We start from the raw sequence: 13,299 nt of genomic DNA, 5'->3' as shown, positions 1-13,299 counted from the left end.
GGAGTTCCTGCTTAGACTGCTGCCCCGCGACCCGGCCCGGATAAGCGGAAGAAAATGGATGGATGGACATTTGAGTTTTCAGGAAAAGACGCTCACATGCGACACCGCGAGCTGTGGTGCACCATTAGCTTGTAGCGTTTTTGTTTTCCTGACTCTGAGATGTAGATGGCGTCAAGTTACACACTTTAAAAGCAGCTTTAATGCAAAACTATTCTGTACTCCACACTGTCCCTACAGAGCACAGAGGCTTGTGGGCTGTAGTTTCTCTTATAAAAAGTCTGCAGGGAAGCTAACAGATTGAATGAAGCACTGCTAACAGCTACTCTGTAGTACACATGCTGTTGCCAATATTTTATCTCACCTTGAGCTAAACTACTCCCTGTCACAGAAAAAACAATGCACATAGACATGTAAATAAAGCAGTTGTGTTAAATAAAAGTCACTGCTTCAGCCTACAGCTCTGCACATTTTAAAAAGTAATATCAATAAAAAGTCAATAATTTAATATAAATGGTAAAATTCATAGTAAAACATAAAGATGCATCGATAATCATTTGAGGCCCGTGAGCCTCAGAGTCGTAATTGAATTGAATCATAAGATGGCCATAGATTCCCACCCCTACTAATAAAACTACTGCACATTGCGTCAGGTTTGTGAAGTTGTAGTGTGTGTATTTATATAGAAAATTGTCATCCAGAACATCGAACAGAATCATACAGCTAACTGTAAGGAGGGATTGAATAGGGCCCGAGATCACTAAATTACTCAAACATGCATGGGTGACGTCTAAAACCTCTTTAGGCACGTTTTTGATGAGGGCAGAACATTATAACATGGTACAAAGCTCCAAATAGTCAATTTTGAATTGACCTTCTCTTTAAAAATAATATTAGTCAATGATAAATGATACGCTTAGATGTACAATTATCATCAGTTTGGTTATACTGTGTAGTAAAGGCAGTGTGAGTGGTGATCAGATTCAGTCTAGTGAAGTTATAGAGGTACTTCCTGGTTTCCTGGTTATGATATCATGAACCACTTATGACATCATGCACTGGGACCAAGTGTTTTGAGGTTTGGAGAAGGAGACGGTCCATATGCAGGATTACACTTGTGAATGAAACAAAACACAATTTCAGGTATGAATTTTGATGAGAAAACATAAAAATTTGAAATAAAGAAAGCAATTTCATTGTAATACAGGCCCTTTAACATAAATGTATTAACTTTAAACAATAAATTCTCTTTGCATTGGTGAGATGGAGGTCAAGGCACAGTTTAAATATTAATCAGAACATAGTCACTGTCATTACAGTTCTGCAGACTTGTAACAAGGTCTGTCTTTTTTTTTATCAGTGAATACATTTGAACACAATTTGAACTAAAATTATATAAATTGTTATATATTAGGAGTATAATCATGTAGTCTAAATTGATTTGAAAATTGAAATAACCTGTGCATCACAGTACAGTAAATGAGACTCTTTTGGATAAATATGCACTTTTTAGCTGCTGTAACTGTCATAGTATAAAATGTCTTTAAAATAGTACAAGCATAGAAAGGATTATTGATGAATTGTGAAGTACTGTCAGTTAGTCAGTGGTAGAGTGCCAAATTGCCCTAAACCCAGAGGTTGGAGGTTCAATTCCTGCTGTGTCTGTGAGGAAGTGTTCAGTCAGCATGTGTGCAGAGGCATTGACTGATGATTAACTGTAAATCGAGTTAAAGCAATTACATCTCCATGGTTACAAGCAGGTGGCTCATCCCCCAACAGAAAAGTTACATAGTGCCTGCGCTTCTTTGATTGTGGATAAATTTAGTTCAAAGAATGGTGTTGTCTTTGGAATTGAGAAAGCCTTTGGCACGAGAGGCAAACATCTGTAACTAAACCTAAACCAGTTTCTATATGGTATTAATTCGGTTTCGATAAAGGGCTAGCATTAACATACTCAAACATGCATGGATGACATCTAAAACTTCTTCAGACATGATTTTTGATAAGGGAAAAACGTTCCAAAAAGCTCAAAAAAGTCGATTTAGTATTATACCCCCTCTTTTAAATATACGTTATGTTGAAGTCCATTATTAACAGAATGGTAAACTAAACTTATTTGAACCACACTTACAATAATATCCATTACTCTAAGTGTTAAACCATGTTATGAGTACATGGTGAATGACCAAGGCCTTTGCTCCGCCTTACCCTGTCTCAGTACACCCTTCTGGGCAGCTCTGGAGGCTAGCTGCTCACACAGGACGCTAATGCGCTGTGACGAGCCCCCACAAACTACTGCTCTAATGGACAGATATGGGTCAGCGCTGCCGGATCCGCGCCGCCAGATCTGCACCGCCTGGGCTAATGCTAGTGCTAGTTTTTTTGTTCTTAAAATGGAAACAGAGGAGTGGCCTGCAGGGTTTCACCTTTTAAACTCTGCTTTGGGGGGGTCTAAGCGGAGAGCCCGGTTACAGTAGGGCTAATGAGGAGCGTTGTCAGTGCTGTGATGGTAAATTTATAATGAGCAGAAAAAGCCAGAACATAAGTAGTAAAGGTGAACCACACATTAATCTATTTTTATCAATACTACAAAATATGTAAACATGGAGATATAGAGTAGGATTCATTTTCACATTGTTTGTTTTGAAGATATGTGTTTTTTAATGTTTTAATTCAGAAAGTTTTTGGCTTATTTTGCACTCTTTGTCAAAATGTTTTTTAGAGGCAAAATATTTGGATTTCCTTGGACCGGTTTTATTATATTTTTGAGATGGCGTTACATGTATAGCTAATATGTAAACTTATCTCAAAATATGAAACAATGCAGACAAGAAAAATACATTAAATGATCTGAAAATCACTTTTTTACAAGGTTATAAAAATAAAAATTAAATAAACAAAAATTTTGATTTGATTTGTAAATAACAAAAAAAATATATTTAAAAATGTATTAAAATGAAGACTAACCTTAAAATTCTGATTCAAGTCATTTTAATTTAGCTTTTTTTGTTTAATGCAGTTATAATTATATCTACATTACATTTTTTTTTCTTTTCGTAATTCTAATTCTATCAAGTCTTTTTCTACCTGCATTTTTTCATGATCAGCACTTTCTCATTTGGTCTTTTTGACAGTAATCGATGTAAAAATGTCAGTCTGTCTGTTGGGATCTGCACACATACTCTCACCGCGCAGGGTTGAACAAACACTTAGCTTCACGGTGATAATAAAAGGCCTTTAAAGCCTGTCTGTGCATACGTGTTTGTGTGTGTGTGTGTGTGCATGTGTGTGCGGGCCCCTGGAGGACTCGGAGAAGCCAAGCGTTTCATGTTTACACTGTACAGATGCCACAGACAAACAGCACCGCGACACAACTGCATGACGCCTTTATTCTGAACTTAAAAGGAAATGAATGAAAAACACATGAAATTATATTCACCGGACACTTTGGAACAGCCTTTTGTTGAGATTTGGATTTTTTTTGTTTGTTTTTTGTGCGTGCTAATTTTCAATATGTCCTTTCTTTCAGATTGAAGGCAGTAATGTCACATCAGCTGGTATTTTCAGTTGTATGTGTAAAAATTTCCAATAGTTCAGTTTGTAGAGTGTTCGTCCACTGACTCACAGGTTGGCAGTGTGATTCCAGCTTCCTCATACTGTAGTTGTGTTCTTGGGCAAGACACTTAACCCACCTCGCCCCAAGTGTCTACAAAGGTGGGAAAGTGCTCTGTAAAGATATGAGCTGACTTGTACATAGGGAAAAAACACTAAACAGTACTGAGAAATAGTGTGGATTTCTGCAGAATTAACAATCAAAGCTCTTACCTCGGGTAAAATAAGTTACATTACATTTCGTTCTGAATGATTTGAGAGTTTTGGAGAGGAAATGTGTTCTGTATTTCACAAAAACGTGGGACAAATTAGCGGCTGTGTTTAGACCGTCCCAAATATCGCTGTTTGTCACACTTTCAGGCCTTTCTGCTTTCGAACAGGAAGTATAAAGTAGCGCTGCATTTATTTGATTGTGATTTGATTAATCGCAATCAAATCAAAATCACAAGTTGAATGGATACAAATCGCACAGGCTGCAAGTTCCACAGGTTCCTCAACAAACGACAACATCTCCGGTCTTTTTCTGCGTAAAACTGCTAACCCTGTAGTTTAAGTTTCTGCAAACATGTTCTGAGATGTGATTCTTGTATTACTTCATCAGTTCATATTTCAGTCTTTTAGTGAATTCAGCTGGACACGCTTAAAATCTGAACTTTGAATCTATTATTCAAACACAAATGCAAACTCAAATCTAAACGCGACGTCTTCATAAGGTCTGTAAACCAAACCCGTATGTCTATATCCAAATGGCATTGACTGGTGTGGACAAAGGAAGAGGAGGGTCGAGCGTCTATTCATGTATTTAAATATTTAAATATGTGTTGGGAAAATACTAGAGAAATACTTGAAACTCTCATTGACATGTGGGTATAGTGAAGGACTACTGCGTATGTCAAGTGTTCTTGTGCATGAACGTCCCTTATGTAGAGAGCTGTTTTTTGTTGTCGTTTGCATTCTTTGGATCAAAGCTCAGGTGTTGATATGTCAGATATAGATAGTGTTACAATTGTGGAATGGATCAAGCAGTCAACATCACTCTGTCTCTTTCTCTGTCTATGTATCTGTGTCTCTGTCTGTCTCTTTCTCTCTCTCTTGCTGTGTGTCTGCCTGTCTCTTGTCTTTCTCTGTATCTGTCTCTTTCTCTCTCTTGCTGTCTGTCTGTCTCTCTCTCTGTATCTGTCTCTCTCTCTGTCCATCTCTCTCTCTCTCTCTGTATCTGTCTCTCTGTCTTTCTCTCTCTCTCTTGCTGTGTGTCTGTCTCTCTCTCTGTCTGTCTCTCTCTCTCTGTATCTGTCTCTGTCTCTGTCTCTTTCTCTTTCTCTTGCTGTGTGTCTATCTTTCTCTCTGTCTGTCTCTCTCTCTCTGGATCTGTCTCTCTGTATATTTCTCTTGCTGTGTGTCTGTCTCTTCCGTCTGTGTCTCTTTGTCTCTCTCTCTGTTTCTATTTCTCCTTTGCAACTATTTCTGTATCCCTCTCTCCCTGTGTTGTCCCTCTCTTTATGCGTCGGTGTGTATCTCTGTCCCTCTCTCTATATATAAATATTTATCTCTCTTGTGTGTTTCTCTCTCTACTTTGTTCTCCCTCTCTCTGCCCACAGTTTCCCCCCCCTTCCCTCTCTCTCTCTCTCTCTCTCTGTCCATTTACTCTTGTGTCTCCGTTTCCCCCTCGCCCTGTGTTGTCCCTCTCTTGTGTCTCTCTGTTTCTGTATCTCTTTTTGTATGTCTTGTTGCCCCTCTCCCTGCCCCCCTCTCTCTTTCTCTGTCTGTCTGTATGTGCCTTTCTCTGTCTCTCTCTCCTACTCTCTCTGTCTCTTTCTCTCTTTCTGTCTCTCTCTTTTCCCCTTTTTGCTTTTCTCTCTTTTGTGTCTCTGTCTCTGTATCTCTCTCTTTCTCTGTGAGTTGTTGTCTCTCTCGCTACCTCCTCTCTGTTTCGCTGTGTCTTTCTCTCTTTCTCCCACTCCCTGTCTCTCCTGTCCCCCTTTCTTTTTTCCTTCTTCGTCGCTCTGTCTTTTGTCTCCCTTTCTCCCTGTAACTCTCTTCACTCACCTTCTTTCTGTTGCTACACACCAATCTCTCCCTGTCTTTCCTCCTTATCCTCTCTCCCTTTCGCTCTCTCCTCCCTCCCACTCCTCCTTCGCCTTCTCTCTATTTTTTTCTCTCTCCTTGCTCTCTTCCCTCCTTCGTCTTCTATCCCTCTCCTCTTCCCCCTCTCCTCTCTATCCCTCCGCCTGTCTCTTGTTGTACATTTCTGCAGTAACACTTTGACTCACTGTGTTGTCTGTGGGCAGGTAGCGTTTGATTCGCTCGCCCTCTCCTCTCCGCTTGTCTCCTCCCGTCTCCACTCCTCTTGTTTCTTGTCATGTTTGGGTTCTATGGGCAGCGCAGTCATTGTGCCTGCTGCCCTGTGACCAAGAGATAAGCAGACGGATTGAAGTGGTGTGGTAAACTAAGCTATTTAGGAAGAATTGGACTTGTTCACGCTCACGCTCACTTAAAATATTACAGGTATTCATCTCACTGCTCAAGGTAACCCCAGAGCTGTGACTACAAAAGTACTTCATTACCACAGTAAGAGTGGTGTGGAGTGAATTAAAAATGCATGGAAGCACTTTGACACTTTATGGTTGTAGTATAGTTGAAGTACCAATAGCAGTAGCAGTACACATATGTTGGATCCGGCCTTGTCTGTAAATTTGTATTCCACTGTTGTACTGCCAGTATTGCTGTGTACTGCTAATACTGCTAGTACTGCACATGTGTTCTTTGCTGTACCAGGCTCAAGGTGTGTGCACTGATGTCAGATGTTTTTGTGGCATTATTTCACTTTTTAAATGTGTAAATAAAAATACCTGTGTGTCTCTGAGCAGTGAATTTCATGTACTTTCCAGTAGTATGTGGTAAAAAGAAGGGCATCCAATACGTATTTACTTACGTATGGAACATTATATCCCAAAATAATTGTTATCCCAATACATCACTCATATTGCAATAACATGAAAATACTTCTCTTATAGCGCTGACGTTTTCTTTTCTGTCTGTGTGCGTAGGATGACAGTTCAGTGAGCAGCGAGGAGGAGGCCGACATGAGCGAGCCCACATGGCTAACAGCGGACAGGGGCCCCTCGTCCGACCTGAGCCCAGGCAGCCGCGCGGGGGACCGGAGGAGACACAGCAAGGACGACGACGGTAGGAGCTAACACCTGGCTAATGCTAATGCGTGCGATATATTGTGAGGCTAAAGTGCATGTCGTGTTTTGTTTATTGTAAAGCGTGGCGTCTCTCTTGGATACATTTGGGGATCTTTTGTGAAGGTATTTGCCTATTTGCACCTTTGTAGCCTGTGTGAAATCAATTTTTTTGGCTTTGTGTTCTTCTGGTACTTAACTAGTAGACATGTTTTGGATTGGTGATCTAGATTTGAACTTGTGAGCCTGCGGGAAGACTGATTTTTATTCTCTTAAAAACTTGAAAAACGGAGCTAGTTCATTTTAAGTGGTTTGCAGTGGTCCAAATTTATTTCCCACTTTCCTAACACATTTCTAGCATCCTAATTATTCACCATGATAAATTTATAAGCACTTTTCACAACTTTCAGAGGCTTGAGCTTTGCCACTGCAGTGCCAGTAATCGAGGGTGCTTATAGTGCATCGGCCTTACTTTGACCCTGCTACTTTTACAATATATCTATCTGTGCTGGGGCAAGACTAACTGTACTTTTTAATTTTACTAATTTTACATGAAAAAAATCGTGTACAACCCCTTTAAGTTTGTTTGACCCACGGCAACTATGGCTACACCATCAAGTGTGAATGAAATAATGCATTAAGCCAAAGTTTTAGTTCCTACAAAAGTCCTTTTTAGCAATGAAATCCATTTCAATGTCACTTAGAAATGTCTTATTAAAGGTGGGTTTCTGAGAGAATTTGAATTTGATTTGATTTGAGATGTTATTGCATTATACACAGGGCAGATCTGTGGAGAGGTGAGCTCACTCACAGTAAGAATGCATGTATTTCAAGATTCTAAATGTAAGATATTTTAATGCAGTAACATCTCAAAGGAGACATGCAAGTACAGACTCCTACCAGGAAAGTCATACCTTTAGTGGAAAGTGCAAGTTGTATAGTGTCTGGCCCAAGAACACACAAACTATTGTTTGTACCCTAACCCTAACCCTTACTTCCAGCCAATCATTTACTGAGCAAAACGTTTTCATCTATTGTTTTATTTTGCTTTTGAGCCTTTTATATCACACTGTTGCCATAACGACACATCATAACCCTTTACTTGGTCTCCTCTGATCCTTTCAGAGAGCTCAGGGGTGCTTTTTGTTGAAATTTCCTGCATTTCCGCTGTCAGTTTCGCTGCAGGAGCCTTTAGAAACCTCTCCACTGTGTTTTTGAGTGTCGGCGCGGCGTACACCTTTTATTTGTCCTGTCCTTCAAACTTGTTCATAACCTTTTTATTATTATTTTTTCTTCCATTTAGTTTCAAACGGGGCTGTCATTTTAGCGCCTTTCCGCCTGTTACCTGTCACTCTCCTGTCTGCTCTCTTTTCTCTCCCTCTCTTTGTCCATCTCCTACTCCTGTGTGCGTTTCTCTCTCTTCCTCTCGCTCTTTCTCTGTGCCCGTCCTGGCAGCTGTCATGGCATTTTCTCCATCTCTCCGCCTCACCCCCCTCTCTTTCTCTTTAACCAGGAGGTATTATGCAAAATCGACTTTTTGGACCTTTCTCCCATGTTAGAATTTTGTTCCCTCATCAGAAACGTACATGAAGAGGTTGTAGATGACATCCATGTATGTTTCAGTATTTCAGTGATGTCTCCTAGGTCCTATTTGAACCCTCATTACAGTCAGATGCATGATTCTTCTGTCCAAGGCTCCGCCCACAAGCCTATATCCACGCTCCCACACGACAATTCTCCATCATTATACAAAAGCATCATACAAAACTGTACACAACAACTTAACAAACCTGATGCGATGTGCAGTAGTTTCATTAGCGGTGTGCACGCTGATTGGTCAGGACTACGTTAGCTGGATATGAACATAATTAAGAATTGTGTTGTGGTATTGGAACTGTATTGAAAGATCTGAAATTGATACCTGAACTATTAAATTATTCAATAACAGCACCAATATCAATAGTAACATAACACCCCCCCCCACCCCACCCCCCCACCCTCCTTTCTCTGCCTCCTTCAACCTCTCCCCCTCTCTCTTTATCTTTCGTTTCCCCCGTCAATCTCTTTCTCTGCTCCTTTCTAGTTCTCTTCTGGTTTGCCTCTCCATATCCCCCCCTTTCTTTTTCAAAGTCTCTGTCACCCCATTTCCCCCTCTCTTTCCCCTCATCTCTTATCATCTTAAGCATTCCTGTAGCGAGCGGAGTCTACCTTTGAAGGCGTCCGTATTGTTTGCTAACTTGGTGGGATAATGCCAATTACCCGCACAGTAACAAGTGTCAGTGTGTCCGACTACTCTGGGCATACCTCGGGGGGGGGGGGGGGGGGGGGGGGGTCTGTCTGTGGCCTTATATGTGTGTAATCCTTCAGTCGTCCTGGTAGGCTCCATGGTAGGCAAGTTTATGGTTAAGTATAGCTGTCAAAAGCATCGAAAATCCAATACTAATTGATACTAATATAACTATTATCTTATCAAAACTAACATTTAACATCTATACTGACCTTGTTTAGTGTTCTGTGCATATCATATATATCTATAAAACAGATTTTTTTTAAACAAAAAGAAAATGTCTTTCTTTAATCATGTCAATAAAGATAAAATAAAAAATAATAATGAGGGCATGCAGGTCGATAATAAAGTTGTTTTGCTTCATTCACATGTTTAACACACAAATCCTACATATTTAGTTTGCAGAGTTTAGAGTTTTTCTCTATAACAAAAACACACTGTTCCACCTTGTGATGTCACGCGCTAATACAGGAAGTGCTCCACTCCATACACCTTCACTAGAATCATTTAGATAATTTCAGACCTAGAATTACCCATTTCTCCTCAACTAAAGGTAGGTGTTAACTTGAAAACTACCACTTCATGACATCACAAGGTGAAACAGAGCATTTTGAGCTTTGCAGATGTAGACAGACTAATACACCAGGATTACTCAACCATATGCAAATAAAACAAAACACAACTCCGGGTATGTTTTTGAGGCGGTAACAACATTATAACATGGCTTAAAGCTCACAAGGGTAAATTTTGTGTAATATGGGACATTTAATGTTAGGATCAGTCTCCAGGAAATGAATGGAAGTCAATGTAATGTCCCCAAGAAGCATGAAAACCCAACACGTGCGTGTGCGTGTGTGTGTTAATGTGGAGCCACAGTACTGCATAATGGAAGTGGCGTATATCCGATCATTAACAGCAGTAGTAATAGTCCTTTTATATTTACTGGCATTGTAGAATTGTACTAATTTGTCTTTACAGTCATATTATTGTAGATGTTCATATATTAGTGTAGTGGCATAGCGGCTTTATGTTCATGCGTGCTGTTATGGTTAAAAGAAAGTCAGTACATGTGAATGAATTAAATAAAGCCAACACCATCTAACAACACACTCAAATAGATAAGGTGGAAAAAGTGTCTTGCCCAAGGTGGCGTTTGAGCTGGGATCGGACCACCAGTCTTTCCTACCATTTGAGCAGCTTTAGTGTCCGTGCTGAATACAGTGGTCCCTCGTTTATCGTGGGGGTCACGTTCTAAAAATAACCCGCAATAGGCGAAATCCGCAAAGTATCAGCTTTATTTTTTACAATTTTTCTATATGTTTTGCAGCTGGAAAAACCCTCACCACACACTTTGAAGTGAACCCCAATATAGCGAGGGACAACTGTAGATGTTATTGTCAATTAGTATGTGTTGAAAAGGTCTCTAAGGTAGTCTTCGGGCAATGTAATTGAAATTGAGACGTTTCAGCTATTACTCCTGAAAGCCATAATGGGCCCTCAATCTGCTAATACTGCAGCAGCATGTTCAGGGGACGAATAAGCCATTTTGCTTTATAATTGTGCCAAGATGTTCCACGGATGCTTTCAAGGTTCACAGGTACAACGTATAGACTGTATATAGAAGTGGTCAAAGGGACGCCGTGAAGGTAAAGCAAGGCTAGCAGTTATAGAGGCTAATTTGGAGTGAGCGTTTCATGCCAACCAAAGAGCCGTCAGGAACACTGCTGGTCTGGTAGGCGCTTAGCAACAAAGCGCTGTCAATCAAACCTGTTGCCAACGCAAGCTTAAACTGACCTCTGGGTTATTAATGTTCATATCTTGATTTGCAGGTTAAAACGGCAAAATAAAAACACCGGGATGATATAGAGCGGGTCAATATTAATAACATTTTAAGTTCGGAATGACGAATCAGACAGTAGCAGTTACAGAGAGAGGGGACACCATTTTTCAATAAAAAGTGAATTGGAGCCGCATCTTGATAAAGCCAATTCTCGTCTATGCTCACTTTCTATTTTGAACCCGGCTAGCAGGTTAGCTAAGTCTCTAAGCCTTAACACAGCTGCAGTACATCCAGAACGCTGCTGCTCGGGTCCTGACTAGAACAAGAAGTATGAGCACATAAATCCTGTGCTCAGGTCTCTGCACTGGCTTCCTGTAGCTCAAAGAATAGACAGCTCTTCTTGTGTATAAGTCTCTCCATGGCCTAGGTCCAAAGTATATCCCCGACACGTTAGTGCCATATGAACCATCTCGCAATTTGAGGACTTCAGGGACCGGCCTCCTGCTGGTGCCAAGAGTCAGGACTAAACATGGGGAATCAGCGTTTAAGTTTTATGCAGCTAAAACTTGGAACAGTCTTCCTGAAGATGTGAGACAGGCCTCTACTTTGACAATATTTAAATCCAGGCTCAAAACGGTTCTGTTTAGCTGTGCATACGACTGAAAGGTTTTCATTCTGCACTCTTCTCTTTTAATGTTAATTTTATGATGATTATTTGTGATTATTTATGTTTTGATTTGTGTGATTTTAATGTCTTTCTTATTCTGTAAAGGACTTTGAATTACCTTGTGTACGAATTGTGCTATACAAATAAACTTGCCTTGCCTAAGTCCTCTTCTATGTATGGTCTATGGATGCGACATACTACTCCCTTTCCCTCGTTTGAAGTACACAGGTGTGAGTAATGGGACAGGACGTTCATCTTTTAGTAGTCATGGTTCACAGGTACTTCCACACGCTTAACTCTGTCGCTAAGATGATATGTGTGTGTATATATGTGTGTGTGTGTGTGAGATTATCTGTTGTTTGTCGATTGATGTATCGATGTCTTGTTTTATAACTAGTATAAAAAAATCCTATTGTATACTGTTACATTTTATTATTTGGGTTGGTTTTAGGCCAACACGGGACTACAGATGCTCTGAAGGAGGAGTGACTTAACACGGAGAGCAACGGAAAGGCAAATGTCAAAAACGAAAGTGAAACTCATAAAACATGTTAATATGTTATTTTGGTGAATATAGCATTTTCAAAACAATAAAAGCTAACATGCTGATCTAAATATGTTACGTGTTAGCAGTTAATTCCCCGTAGAATAAAACAAAAACTCTTTAATTAAAATTTAAATTATGAATGTAGCTCCGATCCCGCACCGTAATTTGATCCAGGTGTAAGGTGACACGAGCCGACCGGACAGCCCCGTACTACTGAGGAGGAGGAGGAGGAGGAGCAGCTGAAGTCCATCTTCATCATGCTCCCCGTGTCTGTAGGCCAGTCCTGTCCATGTCTGTAGGTCTGTCCTGGGGTCTATCTCCAGATGTAGCTCAGAGGAGAGAGCGAGCGGAGAGGTGAAATGAAAGGATAAGAGAGGAGATGAGGGGAGAGCACTATACACCTCGCTCCCTGGAGTGTGTAGGGCTGTTGTTGTAGTGCACTTTAATGAGGGTGACACGGTGTAGGGCACTTAGCTGGCTCTTATAGGCTGGTACAGTATTAAAGTCAGTATAACCAAGGGAGGCTTTAAAAGGTACAGGTGAATTAGTGAAGTGAGATGGATAGTGTAATGAATAGATAAAACAGAGCCGTTAATAGGGGCCCAGTACAAAGAACTGCTGAGGGCCTCTATTGAGAACACTTCAATACAGGGAATAATATACACTTATCCCTCACTATATCGTGGTTCACCTTTCACGGTCTCACTGTTTCGCTGATTTATTTAGTGCAATTTTACAACATATGAACGTGCATTGTGTTCTGCATCCTGATTGGCTAAGGGACTGTAGACCATTGTCAATCAGTCTCCTCCATGCCGTGTCTCCTGTACAGTACAGAACTGACATAAATGTTGGATCGACACTACAGTGGAGCGGTGCCAGGACGAAGAGGCGCGGTCAGAGGAACTGTGAAATACACCTGAGTCACTGTTAATTAGTTAAACAAGAGAGAAATGTGAGAAAATGTTAATGCCTGTCTGAGAAAAGTGTATAAAGTGTGTGGTAAGGGGTTTTACAGCTTTAAAATATATAGAATAACTGTAAAAGATAAAGCTGACTACTTCTCGTGTTTCACATGTTGCGAGTTATTTTTAGAACGTAATCCCCGCAACAAACCAGGGATCTCTGTATATCAATACTGTATATCAACTTCAGGAGTTGTAGTTATTTCATTTTTAAGTTAAAGATGCTGTACTTTATTTTTACTGTCTTGAAAATGTGAAA

General features: G+C 40.3%; 1 protein-coding gene across 1 annotated transcript in view; it reads left to right on the top strand.

The window, feature by feature from the left end:
• Positions 1 to 13,299, top strand: part of LOC117374107 (nucleolar protein 4-like) — a 236,863-nt gene that overhangs the window by 130,333 nt on the left and 93,231 nt on the right. Inside the window, exon 5 of the mRNA XM_055223197.1 lies at positions 6,657 to 6,795. Within this exon, the coding sequence (XP_055079172.1) occupies positions 6,657 to 6,795 (139 nt within the window). The remainder of the gene's footprint in view (positions 1 to 6,656; positions 6,796 to 13,299) is intronic.

This window comes from Periophthalmus magnuspinnatus, chromosome 7 (assembly GCF_009829125.3).
Source record: "Periophthalmus magnuspinnatus isolate fPerMag1 chromosome 7, fPerMag1.2.pri, whole genome shotgun sequence".
Taxonomy (NCBI): Eukaryota; Metazoa; Chordata; class Actinopteri; order Gobiiformes; family Gobiidae; genus Periophthalmus; species Periophthalmus magnuspinnatus.
The sequence above is the reverse complement of the archived record's forward strand: the minus strand, read 5'-3'. Positions and strand labels throughout refer to the sequence as shown.